The sequence below is a fragment of the Mus caroli genome, chromosome 1 (genome assembly GCF_900094665.2).
Source record: "Mus caroli chromosome 1, CAROLI_EIJ_v1.1, whole genome shotgun sequence".
Taxonomy (NCBI): domain Eukaryota; kingdom Metazoa; phylum Chordata; class Mammalia; order Rodentia; family Muridae; genus Mus; species Mus caroli.
The window spans coordinates 147,837,926-147,857,787 of record NC_034570.1 but is presented as its reverse complement, the minus strand read 5'-3'; the positions used below and the strand labels follow the sequence as shown (position 1 = coordinate 147,857,787).

The 19,862-nt window shown below is 39.2% G+C and overlaps 1 protein-coding gene across 11 annotated transcripts in view; it reads left to right on the top strand.

Annotated features, from left to right (window-relative positions):
• Rasal2 (RAS protein activator like 2) overlaps nucleotides 1–19,862 on the top strand; it is a 269,796-nt gene that overhangs the window by 216,999 nt on the left and 32,935 nt on the right. For all 11 annotated transcript variants that reach the window (XM_029477236.1, XM_029477217.1, XM_021170205.2 and 8 more), the window contains 4 exons: nucleotides 7,472–7,625; nucleotides 9,002–9,100; nucleotides 10,497–11,051; nucleotides 12,426–12,570. In XM_029477236.1, coding sequence (XP_029333096.1) covers nucleotides 7,472–7,625; nucleotides 9,002–9,100; nucleotides 10,497–11,051; nucleotides 12,426–12,570 — 953 coding nt within the window. The remainder of the gene's footprint in view (nucleotides 1–7,471; nucleotides 7,626–9,001; nucleotides 9,101–10,496; nucleotides 11,052–12,425; nucleotides 12,571–19,862) is intronic.

The following is a 19,862-nucleotide window of genomic DNA, read 5'->3' as shown; positions in this document are numbered from 1 at the left end:
ATACAAGAAAATGTCCCCAGACAAGAAAACAAATGTCCAGACTGGAGAGACCACCCAATCTCTAGTAGTGTAAATGGTAAAGACCCCCTGAACAGAAGCATATCAGTTTGTAACATCACAAAATATCAGATCACCATGGTTGGGGGGGGGGTGTTTTCTATGTTTAAAATGCTTCTAGAAAGAAAGTAGTAGGTTGCATACAAAATATTGGGCATAGGGAACATGATAGTGAAATGGGACAGCATTCTAATTTTTGGTAAAATTATTAAAAGCCAAAAGTCTGGGGAACATGCCTTTTAAAGTTATGAGAATAAATATTTTTAGCCCAGTTCTCTTAATTTCTTAAATGTCAAACTAAGAAGTGTCGATACTTGTCTGTGAATGAATCTGTAAACAGGTCTCAGCAAACGACATGGTCAGCGCAGGGTTATGGTTGGAGAAATCTGGCACTATGGAGTATGGAATTCCAGACCACAGAGACCACATTTGGGAGACCAATTATTATAAAGTTACTGTGAGATACAAATTTCATTTTGTGAGATGCTCTAAGGAGGATATTGGCAGTGAAAATAAAAAGTCAAAAGACAGGATATGAGGAGTACTTTAAAGGAAAAGACAATAAAATGTTGCAAAGTCATTATTTAAAAGTCATCTAATCATTTAAAACCCAGCAAAATCATTTCCTACGATCCACATTGGTTGTATTTTGACATTGAAAGTGTGCATGTGAGACGGCAGGGCCCATGAAAAGACTGATTGTTTTGCCTTTTACTCAAAAGCACTTAAAACTAGGGAATGGTGAAAACATTGCTAATTTGGGGATTTGGGGTGAATAGAAACAGGAGAAGAAAGGAAGGCACACATTCTAGTATCATCTTAGTGTTCCATTATGATCTATAAATCTGGTTTGTATCCTGCTTCAGGAATTTTTCATCTCTGAAGGGGCTCTCACCTATAGTTTGATTCAAGAAGTTCTAAAGAGAAGAGATACATCCAAGCAAGGGCATGAAGGCCAGAAAGAGGTCACATCAGGATCTTTCTCTATCTCTGTCCACAATATTTTTTGCAACAGGGTCTCCTCTTAAACCTGTAGCTCACTAGTTGACTACAGTTCCCCCTGTCTCCACCTCCTATCACTGAGACCACTGGACATGCAGTACTGTGCCCAGTCCGTTTATATGGGTATGGGGTTACAGAATTGAGTTATCTAGGCTTACACAGCAAGCATTTTACACACTTAGGCATCTCTCCTGCCCATTCTGAGAAGAGGAAAAAAAAAAAAAAAACTTGTTGTGCTGGTAAAGAACAATCATACATTCTTTGCACTGACAACTATTAGAAATTAGGCATGCAGACCACTCCTAAAGCATTAACATTCTTGTTCCACTACCAGCACTTAGACATTTCTCATCATCTACCTATCCAGAAAGAATCAAACTTTACCCCATTTCCCCTATACATTGTAGAGAATAGTTTTCTCAAAATTAACTCTGACAAAAGTCTTTTGACCTTTCAATCTCTGGCCACTCTCTGTAGTTTTGATCTAATTGAGGGGTTCAAAGTAGTAGAACTAGTCCTAAAACATTTGCTTTTTTCTTTTCTTTTCTTTTTTTTAAATTGAATATTTTACTTATTTACATTTCAAATGTTCCCCCATCCCATCTGCCTTCCCACTGCTTCTATGAGGGTGCTCCCCTACCCACCCACTCCCTCCTCACCACCCCTGTATTCCCCTACACTGGGGCATCAAGCTTTCACAGGACCAAGGGTCTCTCCTCTCGTTGACTTGTCTGGCAACATTTTCTTTATAAACACTACTTTTTGTCTGGTACCTCACTTTGGCGAAGTACTCTCTTTACATATCACAAATGAAATTTTAATTGTAATATCTTACTGCACATGTATACTTTTATTATAATCATTAGCATAACATGCAAAATGCAACAACATGGCCCAGTCCTTCCCTAACTCTCAGCATAATCTCTTGTTAACCCCATGAATTCTTTCATTTACAACAAATCTCATGGTATTTTGCAGTGTTGTTCTGCTTTTGAGTATGTTCTCTCTTCTCAAATAACATTCCTTGTTCTTCCTATACTATGTCCTGAGTCTGGCTCATGCACTCAAATACCATGACTTGTGTAAGTCCTTAGTCTATCTAACCATTAACCACCCATGTAGATGACTTATTATAGAACAAACTATGTTGTATTAGATATATGCCTGTATTTCTGCTTGCTATACTTCTTTCATGCTGCTAATCATGGTTCATAGGTGTTGCAGCTGGCTAGCATTATTTAATTTGCTTATCTCCCTTGGCAGCTTGCATAGTATTTTCTGGAACCATAAAAGCTAGACCACATGAAAGAGGCTTTCAGGTCAGATCTAGTTTGAGTCATCTAAGTCATATATCCTAGGTGTGTCTTTAGCCGTAGGGACCACCCTCAACCCAAGAGGCAATATCACAGAAAACCACAACAGGACATAATCTAGAGTTCAGTGAATTGTGAGAAGCCCAGTTCAAGCAGACAGATCTATATTACAGCTCCTACATCTATGGCTCAAGGAACATAGTGGAGGAGGAGGGCCAGAATCCCAGGAAGAAACAAGACAGAAACAACAGCAATATCAATGTACATGTTAATGTGGAAGAGGGAAATTTTCACTCCTAGATTAAGAATTACAGGCAACTATTGACTACTGGAAAAAGAATTAGTCTTGATTGCCTAGTGCAGAGTGACCAGCCTTGAAATGATATACACAACGTGTGTGTGTGTGTGTGTGTGTATTTGTGGATACACATATAATCAAAGAAAAGGAGGATAGCAACTTGAGAGTGAGGGTGCCTGGAAAGGGTTCTGGGGAAGGTAACTGGGAGGGGCTAAAGAGAGGAAAAGAAGAGAGAAGGTGACATAATTCTATTTCAATAAAAATATTTTTAAAAAGAATTTAGTATTTCTACCCTTCAACTGGTCTATTAGTTGAATTGGATTCTAGGTATAATTTGGTTTGTTTATATGTCTTTGGTTAATTCAGTATATCTGTGTTTATATTTATTTGATTGTAGGTTTTAATACATTTACAATTTAAGGACCAAGAAAGGTATATTATAAAATAGTACATTTTCTATTAGATAATTTTCTACTAATTAAAATGTATTTTGATTTTCCTAGTCTCTTTCTATGTTCCCTTTATTGAATGTGCACAGGAATACATGTTGAAGTTGCTTTGCTTCCCTTCCTGTGGGATGGAGAGCCGTGAGGTTTTTATGTCAAATGATGACTCAGTCTATAGATACCCTGCTTTGTCCCTAGCATCTAGGCTCATCAGACCATCCTGTCTGGACACTTGAGAGCAGAGAGAAGGAAAGTCTGTATTATGTAATGTGCTTCCATAAGTAGCTATGTGTGGCTAACATAAAAAATCAGTAGCATGAGCAGCAAGGGCTGGTTTCACCTACAGCAAGCAGGCCCGTGCATCTCTTATGCACTCTCAGGTATATGTTGAGTGCATAAGAGAACACTAGTTAGTGAGTGCTATATAAAGCCTGCGATGGAAAGCCAAGATTCAAGCAAATTAGATGTTTTTCAGCAGATAGAATCACTTGGAAATGTTCACAATATATCTGATCAGTAAAATCCAGGGAACTGGAAAAAAAAATCATTTCTTACTGTGAAATCTCAGTTTTAAAATGTGTTAAAAGTGTTGAGATACCCAGGTTTGTTAATTACTCTTTGGGACATTTTCAGAGTGAGTGCCTTAAAATGCATACTGGTTAAGACAGGAGTGTCCTGCAGTACTCAGTGTTTCTTCAAGAATTCACTGACACAGTTCAGAATCATAACTGCCAACCAAGCAGAAACTCACCTGCACTGAGTCCAGGATTTTGTGTAGCAATAAGCATTTTTAATTAAAAGTTTCCCAATTCCTAAATTTGGAACTGAATCTGTAAATATGTGGCAGATTGAGCTAGCCAACCAAGCATTATTGGAGCTGTCGGGGAAATGTGACTTTAAAAATTCGGATGGGTAAGCTGAGAAAGTCCAGCTGTGTTTATTTCAGATTGCACTAATCAGGGTTCTTTTACGCTTTCCTTCTGCACCAGTGCGTCCACTGGTTTGTGTGTGATGGTTCCCCATCCCCCAGCCATTCAGTTCTCCAAGACTGATTTTTAAGTAATGAAGTTATATAACAGGCATTTACTGTGGTAACAGCCTCCCTTGCCTCATAGTTTATAGCCTCAATAAGTCAGCAGGTAATCTTCATCAACAATTAGATTTTTAACCCATGCTAACCCTACCCTCACAGTTCATAAACTGACTAAATGTAGACTGTGATGTTTGTTAATTCAATGTGCAGTCAACCTCTAGGAAGCTGTTTCCCCGTTAAACTAAGGAACAGTAACATTGGAACCCTGGATTATATTCCTCTCGATGCTTATACTAATGGTACAGGGCAAAGGAGAACAAAGTCAGGAAAAGAATCTGGCCAGCAGTCAAGGAATGCACGTTATCTACTTTCATGGCCAAGTCAGGTTTCTTGATGAAGACCCTTGTCAAGGCTCGCCTTGAAAAAGTTGTTTTAAACTCATTATTCTCCCAATAAATCCCCATTCTGTTCCATTAGAAGAGTAAACTGGTGGCACCAGGCTCTAAAACTCAATAATTAGAAGATCTGTGGAAAATCAATTCATGTGAAGACACAGGAAGAGGTAAACAAGATTAGAGGTGACCTGGGGTTTCTAATGCCATATTGAAATAATGCCTCCTTCCCCACTCTTGCCCTGAGACATCCCCAGGCTGTTTGATCTTCTGTTTACTGTAATCGTGCTTCTATGGGAATTACTTCTCAGAGACACTGTCTTCTCAATAGAGGAAGAGCCTGCTTATTTATTCAGTAGTAAGGTTGGACATATTAGACTTTGCCTATCGATTCATGTATGTGCATAACCACATTTTGAACTATAGAAGATTCTGAACTATATATTGAATTTTGAAATTTCAGTAGCATTTTAAATTATACTTCCAGATGGCTTGATTAGAATGAGTTTTTTTAGCAGATATTAGAAGTTGGGCTCAACTGGAAGAACATTGAAAAAAAAATCTAATTTAACCTATTCTAGAGTTAGAAAATAACTTTAAACCAGATAAACCATGCAAAGAGGGTGAGCACTGCAAAGGAAATACCAGGTGTGAGAGATTGTACTTGCAAACAGGGATATAGTGAATATCTAGTAGGAGGGTAGCTAGCAATCACATGAAACAAGCTAAAGCATCCTAGATCTGTTAGTAGTCTTTAATAAGAGATCATTCCCTACCTCCAGAGCTGCCTTTGTTACCAGCCTTTGAGAATTTAATGGGAATGAGCCCTCCCTGCTCCTTCCCTGCTATTAGAAAGCAGTCACCTTAGCAGAGCCTGTTTGCAGAGCATGCTCCCTTAGCCCTGCCAGCTGCAGCTTCTCCCTGCTGCCTTCCAGCTCTAATCTCCTTAAAGGTGTAGCACCATGGCAACAGGCCCAGCCTAGAGCCCTGGAACCTTGTTTGTGTTACCTGAGGGGCTAGATGCAGCCTGGAGGAATACAGGGACATCACCTGCACTTCAGGCCTTGGATAGAGAAGACTTGTTCTGTTGTTTGTGTTTCTGTCCTGCGTCTGTTGAAGATTTGAGTAACACCTGAAAGGCTTTTTATGCAGCATCATTAACTGAAGGCATCAGGGAAATCATACTCAGTTGGTTCCTGTCTTCTAAACAGAATTTTCTGAGATATAGTCCAGGAGGTGACTTGCTACATACCGGGACATGTGGCACCGCTATGGTTTGGGGCTGCACTGCCAAGTGGCTGCACAGTTGCTTCATGTAGGTAGACATTTATTTTGTTTTAAATAAAATTAATTGATATTTTAATTTTTGGAGATTATAAAAAAATAAAAGAAACTTTGTCATAACTCTTTCTACTTTAAATATACCTTGGCCTTTCCCGGCGATCTGACCATGCCTGAGCTGCAGTGGTCTCCTCCAGCAGCTCCTGAGAAGGGTAGCTAGCATTGTTTTCTGTTAGTTTAACAAAGATTGTGATGTTCTGTTACTTCAATCTGGCGTCTGATTCAGCACATTCAGAAAGGCTGCAGTATAAGTTTGACTAAGGTTAAAAAAAAGTATTTATTTATAATTGTATTGTATTGTATTTTTCCCCACATAACTTCAAACATGTTTTCTTATCTAGAAGAAAGGGAAATGAATACAACTGTTGCTTTGTCATATTTTGTATACACTATATTTGGTGGCTTTTGTCCCTTTTTGAACATACTTTGCATTATTAGTGGGAAATACTATGTTGCCTTTTTTACTTTAAAAAATTGCTGTCAGAACACAATATTCTCCAGCCCAAACTAGGTGGTGATCATTATTTGTTGTTTTGTTTTTGTTGTAACAACAGGCTAAAGTATCCTTACTGCTTAAGATGTTTCTTATTTACTGAGCTTGACTAAGCAGGGTGGAGACAGAAGGTAGTGACCTTAGTGTGAGTTTCCACTATCCTATTGTTCAATAATGTAGACTCTTCTGGCTCCCTTCAGTATTACCCTTGCTCCTAGTAAATGGAAAAAACTGCTTAAAATATTTTACCAAAACAAATGTCTTTTACACAGATATTTCTTTCTAGACCTATTACTAAGACCTTGTATGTGAAGCATACAGTTGTTTCAATTAATAAGTACATTTATTGACTAAAACTGCATGGCCATACATTTCTGAATTTATGAAAATTGTTTTCTATCATAGTTGGTTCCACTAATTTTTATAGTTTACAGTAAGAACGCAGTGAAGCACTAGCTGCTGTAGTGACAAGAGCTAGAATACCTAACTGACTACCTTTCTCTTTTAAACAGCCAGGAAAAGAGTCAGCCAAGATGCCTGCCTTCTGCTGACTTTAACGTCTTCTTTTTCTTAACTATATAAGAAGTTTCTTCAAGGCATTCTGTTTTTTATTGATATTTATTCTATAAGGCATGTATAGAAGTCAAAGTTTACCAGAAGAGAATTCCATATTAAGATGAAAATCAGGCTGTTTGAAAGACATTCTTGGGCTGAAAAGTTTGTCTTTCTTGCTGTCGCTCTGACTACTACTGCTTGCTTTCTCTTGCTGTATGTGTGGAGTGAGGGTGGGACATGCCAGCACACAAAGAAGCAAGCTGAGGCTTCAGCTGCTGTCGGGGACAGAAGGAAAAATAAAAATAACATCTGTACAGGAATGTAGGGGTCATTTGAGACTTGTAAAGTTATGTTTTTTTGCTTTGTTGAAGATGTGTTCATGTATGTGTTCAGTTTATGGATGTAATTGCTAATACTCTTAATATCATAGAATATTTATGTGTTCCTCCTTAGTTTTCTCCCTTCTACATTCGAGCATTTTTCTTAGTCTCCTTTTATTAGACCTTCATGTAATACTGCCTTAAGTATCCTGTCCTTTTAGGTCTCGAGGTCTGCCTAAACTGAAAGAGTCGCGTTCCCATGAGTCCCTGCTGAGCCCATGCAGTGCAGTGGAGTGTCTGGATCTAGGTAGAGGAGAGCCAGTCTCAGTGAAACCACTGCACAGTAGCATCCTCGGACAGGACTTCTGCTTCGAGGTAAAACAGGGGAGAAAAAAACATAGGAAGAAGGGTAATAATTTAGCAGTTTCAGTGTTTCTGATTTGACTATCTTAACTGGTTTTCAGTTACTAAATTTTTTTTCTTATAAGGGAACAGTTAAAAATCTGTTAATAGAATTATATTTGTAATTGAAGTTATTCATAATTCTCATGCCTTTGCTTTCAAAAACTTGAGCACTTAGTACATTCTCAGAATAGGTTACAAGATGAACAATAGCTTCTCCAACTAATATGCTAATCTTTAGTATTGATGTCATGTACTGGTATTTAATCCTTAATTTTAAGGGAATTTTGAGAAAATCCACCAAAATCACAATTTTATAACTATAACATGAGCAATTCTTGACCGAGGTCCATACTTTGTTTGTTTTTGTGATCTCCTGCATGTTCTTAGACCAATAGCCTCATTTCAGGTCTTCACTAATCTTCTGAATCGAGGAACTGCCATTTCAGACGCTGCGCACGGTCTGATCTGATTCATTGTATTAATGAACTGAGAGTGACAGACTACAGCAGTTTTAGCAGGTCATTTATATGTGCTTTTATAATTAATAAGAATAAAGTTGTTGTTATAATAATCATTATTGAAAATCTCTTGAACTTTTTATCTGTGGAGCTCAGTTCAGTAGGCTTCACTGTGGCCATAGCGTATATGTCCAGTGTTATAAATGACTGGAAGTCAGTGGGTTGGTTGCCTCCAGGAGGAGAAGTGGCTTCCAGAGAGTGATTCAGTTGTACTGATGCCTTTCAACTTCCTTTATAGCCTTTTGTAGCATTATACTGAAATAATCAGAAGACATCAAATGATTTTACAAACATTTTCACTTTTTAGTTAATTTTTTAAAGATTTATTTATTTATTATATNTAAGTACACTGTAGCTGTCTTCACATACCTCAGAAGAGTGAGTGCATCAGATCTCATTACAGATGGTTGTGAGCCACCGTGTGGTTGCTGGGATTTGAACTTAGGACCTCCAGAAGAGCAGTCAGTTCTCTTAAACGCTGAGCCATCTCTTCAGCCCTTTTAGTAAATTTGTATTAGCTCAAATGAACATATTCATTTACAAGTAATTTTAGATGTGTCCTTAAATGTTTTTAGTGTTGTATTTTTCTTAACCTAGGCAAGCTAAACTGTGAATGATCATTGTTCTCACAGCTCAGACGTGTGCATGCTACTTAGAGATTACATTTTAAGTAAGGATATGACAAAGCTAAAACAACTGTTTTAGTTTTACATGGTAAGATTTGAGTTCCAGACATGTCCTTAATTCTTTAAAAACAAAATAGAAATTAGAAGATAAATCACACCCATACCCAGTCTTACATCAACATCTCTAATCTTTGTGTTGAAGGTCACCTACTTAAGTGGAAGTAAATGCTTTAGCTGTAACTCCGCCTCAGAGAGAGATAAGTGGATGGAAAACCTTCGAAGGACAGTTCAGCCAAATAAGGTAACGGTGGCTTTGAGTGACAGAAATGTGTCACAAACAGGACATTTATAACACCCCCTCTAAGACGTATAGATCATCTCAGAAGAGAGAGCAGACAGAATATAAATGCAGGAAGACTGAAGAAAGATTAAGAAATACACAGCCAATGTTCAGCAACCCACACAAAACTGGGTCTGTCTTGTCATTAGTCAGTCATGGATGAGAAGAGGCTCAAGGGACCCTCCCCCTCCCTGCTGAAGTGTTGGCTGCGTATAGATTTAGGGGAGAGCCATCACAGGCTTCAGTTGTATACCCAGCACAGGAGCCCAGCGGGCTCAAGTGGATGGTTTTAAACACATGGCCATGCATAGTTTCTTGATTAAACTCAGTGGGTCTCAGAAAGTGGGGGTGAAATGAATGTGTAGCAGAGGAATTTGTAAGGAGGGGAGTAATGAGGGTGGGAAGGAATTAAAAATGTACATTATACATGTATGAAATTGTCAGAACCAATTCAATAAAAGTCTTTTTAATGCATCACTTTGTGAGCAGCAAGTTGATAAGAGACAAATGTAGTAATATCTTGATTTTATAAATCTTTGTAACTTTTTGTTGTTGAGACAAGGTCTTAGTGTGTAACCAAGACTGATCTTACACTTGCAGCTATTTTTTCCCAGCCTTGCTGGGATTATAGGCTAGTGCTACCACATCTGGCTTAGAGCTTGGCAGTTTTAAGAAACTATATGCATGTTATGACATTTTTCACTGAAAGTAATCTTACTGGAAATGATATTCTTTTCATTTTACCAATGTGAATAGAAAGATTCACAGAGCTACGTGGCGGGCTCTGCCAGAGGGGGCAGGGTTGTTAGCGACTTCTTTTTTGTTAATCCCTAGACATTAGGCCAGCTCCACGTAGCTGCCTGTAGAAAACTTACTATTACCTGCTGGCATTCTTTAACCCAAGTAAAACAGAGAATATTTGGTTCGCGTGATTCTTTTTAAAGTATTTCTGGTTATATATATTTGTGTATGTACAGAGGGAGGGAGGGAGGGAGGGAGGGAGNGAGAGAGAGAGAGAGAGAGAGAGAGAGAGAGAGAGAGAGAGAGAGAGAGAGAGAGAATATGAATGAGAGTGAGCACAGTGTGTATAGGGAAGTCAGAAGTCAGTTTGTAGTTGCTTCTTTTCCTTCCACCGTGTGTGTGTCCTGAGGTCAAGCTTGGCAGCATATGCAGCTAATGAGCCATCTTACTAGTACAAGACTCATCTTCAGAGCACTATGGTCCTAAACAATAAGATGGCGATTCTTATTTATTGACTGCTCTTAGTAGAAGACCATTAATAATCAGCATTACTTTAAGAAGAAAGCATTTTCTTTCTGATATGTCAGCTTTAAATTCAATTTTGTTGTCTTTTTAGGACAATTGTAGACGAGCTGAAAATGTTCTCCGTTTATGGATCATTGAAGCCAAGGACCTTGCCCCTAAAAAAAAATATTTCTGCGAACTGTGCCTTGATGATACCCTCTTTGCTCGTACAACCAGCAAGACCAAAGCAGACAATATTTTTTGGGGTGAACATTTTGAATTCTATAGCCTTCCACCTCTTCATAGCATCACGGTTCATATTTATAAGGATGTGGAAAAAAAGAAAAAAAAGGACAAGAATAATTATGTAGGGCTAGTCAATATCCCCACTGCCAGTGTGACTGGTCGCCAGTTTGTAGAAAAGTGGTACCCAGTGAGTACACCCACACCCAACAAAGGAAAGACAGGAGGACCTTCTATTCGGATTAAGTCACGTTTCCAAACTATCACCATCCTGCCTATGGAGCAATACAAAGAGTTTGCAGAATTCATCACCAGCAACTACACCATGCTGTGTTCTGTTCTTGAGCCAGTAATTAGTGTGAGGAATAAAGAGGAGTTGGCTTGTGCCTTAGTACACATTCTTCAAAGTACTGGCAGAGCCAAGGTAAGTCAAAAGGGGTACGTTACCTTAAAGTCCTTCCTTACCATGTACAAAGAAAATGAAGCTGTGGACACTAAGATACTGTGAAAGTCCAGTCGAAAAACTTTTCAGAAAAAGAAAAGGGAATTAAGGATGAGTTAAGAAAGCCTGTTTGCAGATCTGTAAGAGCTTGAGATTTTTTAACTTAAATGAAATGGGAGAACTAGCAAACACTTGTTTCTGGTTTATTTCCATGAGGTAGGTAACATGGATGCAGTTGCTATAATAACCCCACAACATATTCAAATTCTGGTGATATTGTTGTTTTTGTTCTTGTTTTCTAACCATGTTACCCATTCTAGCCCCAAACTTGTGATCTTCCTGCCTCAGCCTCCCAAATCCCAGAATTAAAGGTATGATACAGGTGTGCAACATCATGCCTAGCTAAAGTTTTTCTGGAGTCTTTAATCTTTCTGGAGTACTTTCTCAGTGTATTTTAAGATTAACTTCTAACTGTATCCCAGTGGCATAGAAGGAGATATGCAAGAAATGTACAAAGTGTAAATCTTCATGGAATTAAAATCTAGATCTGAAATGAAAATGTCAAGGGGTGTTGTACAGTTACTTGGCAGCTGTTTCGTAGTAATCTTTCCAAGGAAATGGAAATGAAAACTGGGAAGATACAGTAACACCCAGCAAGTTCCGGTAACTGTTAGGTGCTGGCGTGTGTCTCACTGTGTGTGTTGGACAAAAACAAACACTCTCTTTGACCTCCTGGAGCTCTCAGTTCTCTGAAGGACGATACTAAGTAATCGAAGAGTAAATCTGTGGCTATAGTGAAAAGTACACTGAGGAAAACGATAAACAGTTCTATGGAAGTGTGGAGGGGGGAGCGGGCAGGTGAGGTGCTGGGGTAATCCTGGTCCAGGAGGAAACACTGTGTGAGCTGAGATCTAAAGGGTTCCAGAAATTCATTTTATGGTATCATAGAGGTGAAGGTGGGAGGAGAGCAGAACTGAGAACAGCATTTGCAAAGGTTTCTTGTGGTGAATAGGAAAAGTTGTGTGTAGAGAAGGCTGTGTGGACCAGAGGACAGAAGAACCAGAGCCGAGAGGATAGCATTAGGTATTGTGAGGGCAGGGCAGGGGAAGAGAACTTGGAGATGCATTCAGTAATTTTTTCAAAAGTGCATTAGAAAATCTCTGAAGGAATTCAGAATATAAATTGAGAGCTGGCATTACATAAGCTTTTTGTTCTGTCTGCCTGTTCTCTTTCCATGGAATTTGGTGACTTAGTTTTAAAGCAGTGTTCCCAGGATATCTGCTATTTCCATAGTCTTTTCTAATGTTTGTTGCTTAACTCAGTTGCTTTCTTTCTGACTGAACATTATTCTTCCAGGATTTTCTGACTGACTTGGTGATGTCAGAGGTAGATCGTTGTGGAGAGCACGATGTCTTGATCTTCAGAGAAAACACCATTGCCACTAAATCCATTGAGGAATACCTCAAGTTGGTGGGACAACAGTACCTTCATGACGCACTCGGTATGGAAGGAAGATATGTATCTTCTTTATCTTTCAGTTCTAACTTTTTTGTTTTACCTCCTAGGACAAACAGATTAACCCCAGACTCTGCATGTATTTAGTTCATTTGACTTGAGTGATTGAGGTTTCAACTGTAAACTGTCCTTCCCAGCACATTCATTGTCACATGAGTCAAAGTAGAAAATCCATTGGTATATACACCATCCCAAAAGCTTTGCATTTCTGGTCCTAGGATATGTAATATTATTGATAGATTTCATCACTAGAACTATTCTAGTGATGTTCTATTTCTCCTAAAATTATTGGGTCTTCATATTATAGTATGCTATATTACCTCAATCTTAGAAGGATTAGCATACCATTTATTATCATGCATACAAAGCTCTCATGAGAAATTGAGAAATGCTGATAGTTCCTACAGTTCTATATACTTCTGCTTTAAGGGCTTTAACTAGTAACTAATTTTTGTTCAATCATTTCTGGTTGATGAGTAAGCCACTTACTGAAAGATCTAGATGAGGTTATGAAATGAAGTCATTGCTGATAAAGTAACAAATAACATTATAAGGTATGGAATAATAAATTGGTGTGAGTTCCTTGAAGAAAATGCTGGTTTAGAGATGGACTGCTGGTCTGTCATAGCCCCAGCTTGCTGGTCTGTCATAGCCTGAGCTGGCCTTGTTTTCATTACAGTCCTCCTGACTGAGCCTCCCAGTGCTAGGATTATAGACATGAGCCACCATGATCGACCTTTTCCTATATCTCCATACTCCTAGTGCTTTACACAAAATGTACTACAGCACTGTACAGTATAAACATAATAGTAGCCACATGTGTGTAATATTATGTGTGTATTAAGTAACTTTAAAGTTTTAAGTAAGTGTAAAAAACAAGAGAAACCAATGAAATTATGGCAAATTTTACTGAACACAATATATTTCAAATATTAACAGCTAATCAATGTGGGGATTGGTTTTTTATTTTATTTCTTTTTTCTTTTTTTTTATTAGATATTTTCTTTATTTACATTTCAAATGTTATCCCCTTTCCTAGTTTCCCCTCTGAAAATCCCCTCTCCCTCCCCCCGCCCCTCCCTAACCCACCCACTCCCATTCCTGGCCCTGGCATACCCCTATACTGGGGCATAGAACCTTTACAGGACCAAGGGCCTCTCCTCCCATTGATGTCCGACTAGGCCAGCCTCTGCTACATATACAGCTAGAGCCACAAGTCCCACCATGTGTTTTCTTTGATTGGTGGTTTAGTCCCAAGGAGCTCTGGGGGTACTGGTTAGTTCATATTGATGTTCCTCCTATGGGGCTGCAAACCCCTTCAGCTCCTTGGGTATTTTCTCTAGTTCCTTCATTGGGGATCCTGTGCTCCGTTCAATGGATGATTATGAGCATCCACTTCTGTATTTGCCAGGCACTGGTAGAGCCTCTCAGGAGACAGCTATATCAGGCTCCTGTCAGCAAGCTCTTGTTGGCATCTGCCATAGTGTCTGGATTTGGTGGTTGTTTATGGGATGGATCCCCAAGTGGGACAGTCTCTGGATGGTCATTCCTTCAGTCACTTCTCTGACCTTTGTAACTCCTTCCATGGGTATTTTGTTACCCCTTTTAAGAAGGAATCTGAGCTTCTGGGCTAATATCCACTTATCAGTGAGTGCATATCATGTGTGTTCTTTTGTGATTGAGTTACCTCACTTAGGATGATATCCTCCAGATACATCCATTTGCATAAGAATTTCATAAATTCATTGTTTTTAATAGCTGCACAGTACTCCATTGGGTAAATGTACCACATTTTCTGTATCCATTCCTCTGTTGAGGGACATCTGGGTTCTTTCCAGCTTCTGGCTATTATAAATAAGGCTGCTATGAACATAGTGGAGCATGTGTCCTTATTACATGTTGGAGCATCTTCTGGGTATATGCCCAGGAGTGGTATTGCTGGGCCTTCCAATAGAACTATGTCCAATTTTCTGAGGAACCGCCAAACTGATTTCCAGAGTGGTTGTACCAGCTTGCAGTCCCACCAGCAATGGAGGAGTGTTCCTCTTTCTCCATATCCTGCTAGCATTTGCTGTCACCTGAGTTTTTGTTCTTATCCATTCTGACTGGTGTGAGGTGGAATCTCAGGGTTGTTTTGATTTGCATTTCCCTGATGATTAAGGATGTTTTTCATTTTTTCAGGTGTTTCTCAGCCATTCAGTATTTCTCAGTTGAGAATTCTTTGTTTAGCTCTGTACCCCATTTTTTAATAGGGTTGTTGGGTTTTCTGGAGTGCTTTATTTATATTGAATATTCGCCCCCCTATCTGATTTAGAATTGGTGAAGATCTTTTCCCAATCTGTTGGTTGTCTTTTGCTCTTATTGACAGTGTTCTTTGCCTTACAGAAGCTTTGCAATTTTATGAGGTCCCATTTGTCGATTCTCGACCTTACAGCACAAGCCATTGGTGTTCTGTTCAGGAATCTTTCCCCTGTGCCTATATCTTCAAAGCTCTTCCCCACTTTCTCCTCTATAAGTTTCAGTTTCTCTGGTTTTATGTGGAGTTCCTTGATCCATTTAGACTTGAGCTTTGTACAAGGAGATAAGAATAGATCAATTTGCATTCTTCTACATGCTAACTGCCAGTTGAGCCAGCACCATTTGTTGAATATGCTGTCTTCTTTCCACTGGATGGTTTTAGCTCCTTTGTCAAAGATCAAGTGACCATAGGTATGTGGGTTCATTTCTGGGACTTCAATTCTGCTCCATTGGTCTACCTGTCTTGTCACTGTACCAGTACCATGCAGCTTTTTTCACAATTGCTCTGTAGCTTGAGGTCAGGCATGGTGATTCCACCAGAGGTTTTTCTATTGTTGAGAATAGTTTTTACTATCCTAGGTTGTTTGTTATTCCAGATGAATTTGCAAATTGCCCTTTCTAACTCTGTGAAGAATTGAGTTGGAATTTTGATGGGGATTTTATTGAATCTGTACATTGCTTTCAGCAAGATAGCCACTTTGACTATATTAATCCTGCCAAGCCATGAGCATGGGAGATCTTTCCATCTTCTGAGATCTTCTTTGATTTCTTTCTTCAGAGACTTGAAGTCTTATCATACAGATCTTTTACTTCCTTAGAGTCACACCAAGATATTTTATATTATTTGTGACTATTGAGAAGGTTGTTGTTTCCCAATTTTTTTCTCAGCCTGTTTATCCTTTGTGTAGAGAAAGGCCACTGATTTGAGTTAATTTTATATCCAGCTACTTCACTAAAGTTGTTTATCAGGTTTAGGAATTCTCTGGTGGAATTTTTGGGATCACTTATATATACTATCATATCATCTGCAAATAGTGATATTTTGACTTTTTCCTTTCCCTTTGATCTCCTTTTGTTGTCTGATTTCTCTGGCTAGGACTTCAAGTACTTTATTGAATAGGTAGGGTGGACGCCTGGAAGTGCTACCTCCTCTAGGGACTGTGGGGCTGTCCGCTGTGTTCAAAACCAAGGTAGACCAGCGCCAACCAGAAGGAACCGGAGCCACTGGTCAGATGGGGCTCCTGTGTCCCTGTTCCTGATGGCCCCAGGCACTACCAGTTGTGTTGGAACAGATGTTGTATTCCATTTACCAGTGATCCTAAGATCCTGGGCATGCTAGGGCGCCTGGCGGGGTGGAGACTCCTCTGGGGACCATGGGACCTTCCACCGAGTTTGCACCCAAGATGGCCTGGAGCTGGTGCTGACTGGAAGGAATATGGGGATTGTTAATGATGTATTTATTTTCCATACTCTGAAATGTGTATATTTTATATTCATCCCACATTTTAATTCATATTAGTTATATTTCTAGTGCTTATCAGTTACATGTAACCATCAACAATGGGTAGTAATAAAGGTATGCTGAATGATTATAGGAATTTTTTGTTCATAGGGAGTTTATAACATAAGGAAATGAGAAGGTTGTTTGTTTAACCAAAAGAGAAATCCTGTGTTTTTGCAGAGAATTTGTAAGGACAATTAGGAATTAGCATTAAAGAAAAAAGAATGAAACATGAAATAAAAAGCATAGAAGTGAAGGAAAATTCGAGGATGCAGTAAACTTTTCAGGCAAAGGGGTATGAAAATAAAACATTGAGATATCTCAGTGAGTAAAGGCTCTTGTCACCAATGCTGCGGACCCAAATTTAGTTCCCAGGACCTATATCATAGAAACAGTGAATCAACTCCCACAAGTTGTTCTGTCTTTCATACATGTGGCATAGCACTTGTGGGCATGTGCACAGGTGCGTGTGCACACACACACACACACACACACACACACACGGGGGTGGGAAGAACAAGAGAGCGAGAGCTTGATATGCAGTTATAGCCTGCAAGATGTAAATGTTGGGAAGCAAACTCAAGTCCTCTGCAAGGGCAGTGCATACGCTTAACAGCTTATACATCTCTCCAGCCCCTTGATTAGATTCATAGCAGAAATCATGGAAGTAGGAAACTTGAAAAGGAGGGAATTAAATGTTTACCTTATATGTAGGAGTTTTGGGTGTATTTCAGTGGGAAAGCAAGTGAGAACACACATCTACACTCAGGGTGTGAGGACTCGTGGACTAACTCATCTAGAAATGTTAAATAAAGCTAAGAAATTATCAAACCAAAAGGAAAGAGCCCAAACACACCTCATGATTCATGTCTGCTGAGAGTATAAAAGGACAAAGAGGAATCAAGAAAAATGGTCAGAGAGAAAATTCAAAAAGAGAAAACCAGGAAAATACAGCCCTGGGCACTGATAGAAAAGATAGGAAGTTAGGGAAGGGATCTTTTTCTGGGTGCCTCCTACACGGTCAGCTATATCAGGATGAAGTTGAATATGTCAGAAACTCATTGAAGTGCACTGTGAGAAGCACATGGATGCGGATGTTCCAGCTGATGCTCTGGGTGAAGAGTAGAAGGGTTATGTGATCCAAGTCAGTGGTAGGAACAAGGTTTCCCTAACAAAGCAGCATATTTCCATGCACATCAGAGTGCGTTGGCTGGTGAGTTAAGAGGCATTCTGGAAGAGCATGTCTGCATATGGATAATAAGCTGAGCGTTCTTAGCCTGGTTATTGTTTAAAAAAAAAAAAAAAAGGAAAGAGGGATATTTGCATAGGGGAACTAGCAGACTCTGCAAACTTTCCAGTTTCTCTAAAGAAGATGATGTCCAGCAGCATGCTGTCAGGAAGCCCTTACACAGAGAAGGTAAGGACCCCGTTCTAAAGCCCCCAAGAGTCAGCATCTTGTCGCTCCACGTGTCCTGCAATACAAGTGCTCTGAAGAAACAGCACACTAAGATGAATGAGGAGGAGGGTGCAGAATGTGCTAAACCTTGGGCCCAGAAAATGAAAGAAGCCAAAGAAAAACTCCCGGAGCAGATTGCCAAGAGATGTGGGCTGTCCTCGCTGAGATCTTCCACTTCTGAGTCCAGTAAAAATAAGAGTCCTTAAAAATCATAAGTAGATGTTGGGAGCAAGGAGATTCGGAGAAGCTAAAGGTACAGCTCAGTGGTAGTACATTTTTTAGTATTCATGATGCCCTAGATTTAGTCCCCAAGACTACTTTTTCTATTCTTATATTATTACTTATTTACATTTGTGTGTATGTGTGTGTGAGAAAGAAGCAGAGACAGAGAAAGAGCAAACACAACTTGTAGTTGATTCTCTCCTTCCACCTTGTGGGTGCCAGGGATCCAGCTAAAGTCCATCAAGCATTGTAGCAAGTCCCCTTTGCCCATGGAGCCATTCTGCTAGCTCAGGACCACCTTTGACAAAAAATTTAAATGGTAAGAAAAAGTAGTTGTTAAATTGTTTCTCAAGTTAAATATTACTTGTGGTGCTTCAGATCTTTGAATCAAGCAGAAGGAAGCCAGACAGTGGTAGCACATGCCTTTAGTCCCAGCACTTGGGAGGCAGAGGCAGGTGGATCTGTGTGTTTGAGGCCAAACAAGTCTACAGAGCCAGTTCCAGGACAGCCAGGACTACACAGAGAAACCCTGTCTTGAAAAATGAAAAAAATTTTAAAAAGGAAGGAATCATAAGTGGTAAAAAGTAATGGCTGACTGTCAGGTCATGGAGCACACCTGCTGTAGGAACAATTCCTAATCTGAACAGGAGGTTTGTTTTTTCACTTCTGTTATCTTGAAATCTACTCAATTGTTGTGTTATCAGATCTAATAGTGATTATGAGGAAAAACAGTTGATTTTTCACTATATTAGAAAAGATGCTATTAATCTCATTTACATAGGTGCTTACTATAACTATCAATTATGTGTCATGGTTTGCTTTAATGATTTATGTTATCCAATAAAAGGTAACAATGAAGTATCTCTAACAGTATTCTCTATCCTGTGAAGGTGAAGGTGAGAATATTGATATTATAAGATCTATTTTGCTTAAAGGGATTTCTGAATTGGATGTCCAAAGTGATAAATGAATACCAAGTCCTTTGATATAATAATAAATAATTAATATCTAATGAGCTTACCAAGGCATGAAAATTAGTTCATTGAGCATGGGGAACAATTCAGTCAACCGTCCAAAGATCTCTCCTAATATTCTGTAACCTAACAACATGAGCTAGGTTAAAGAAAATGGTTGCAGCTTTCAAGAGCATGAAAACAACTCATGAGAGTCTCCATACTGAGATTGGATTGTCAGCTTCTTAATGAAGTTTTGTTGTATGTCATACACGTTAAGCAAAAAAGAGGTGCTATTTCTAAACTCCTTGAACTTTTTGATTTTAGAAACTGCCAATCAGGCCTGGGGATTGTTGTTCATTGGTAATTTAATATCTACCCATCCTCAAAGAAAGTTCCCTGTCATAATGTATAGTATCATTGCTTTGTAGGCTGTCTTGGTCTTAAAGCATACTCTCTCCTGAGAAAAACTCAACTTTTTGGTGTCTTGTGACACAGAAGAAATGCCATCTGCGAAAAATAAATCTCTCAGAAGGTGTAATTTCCATGCTGGTGTTAGAGGCAAATGCCTTTCAGCAGTAATAAGTCAACCCCTGTTGACTCACAGCTACACATGAAATGTTGATGATAGTAACAATGTGGTGATTTGCATTGAAAACACATAATAGAGCTGAGCATGGTGGTACATGTTTGTATTTCTATCAGTTTCAAGGTAAAGGCAGTTTCAAGGTAAAGACTGCTTAACGAGTTTGTAGTCAGTCTGCTGTATATGAGATCTTTCCCAAAAGGGGGGAAGGGGCGGGTTGGAGTGATGGCTCAGGGGTTGAGTGCTTATTGTTCTTGCAGAG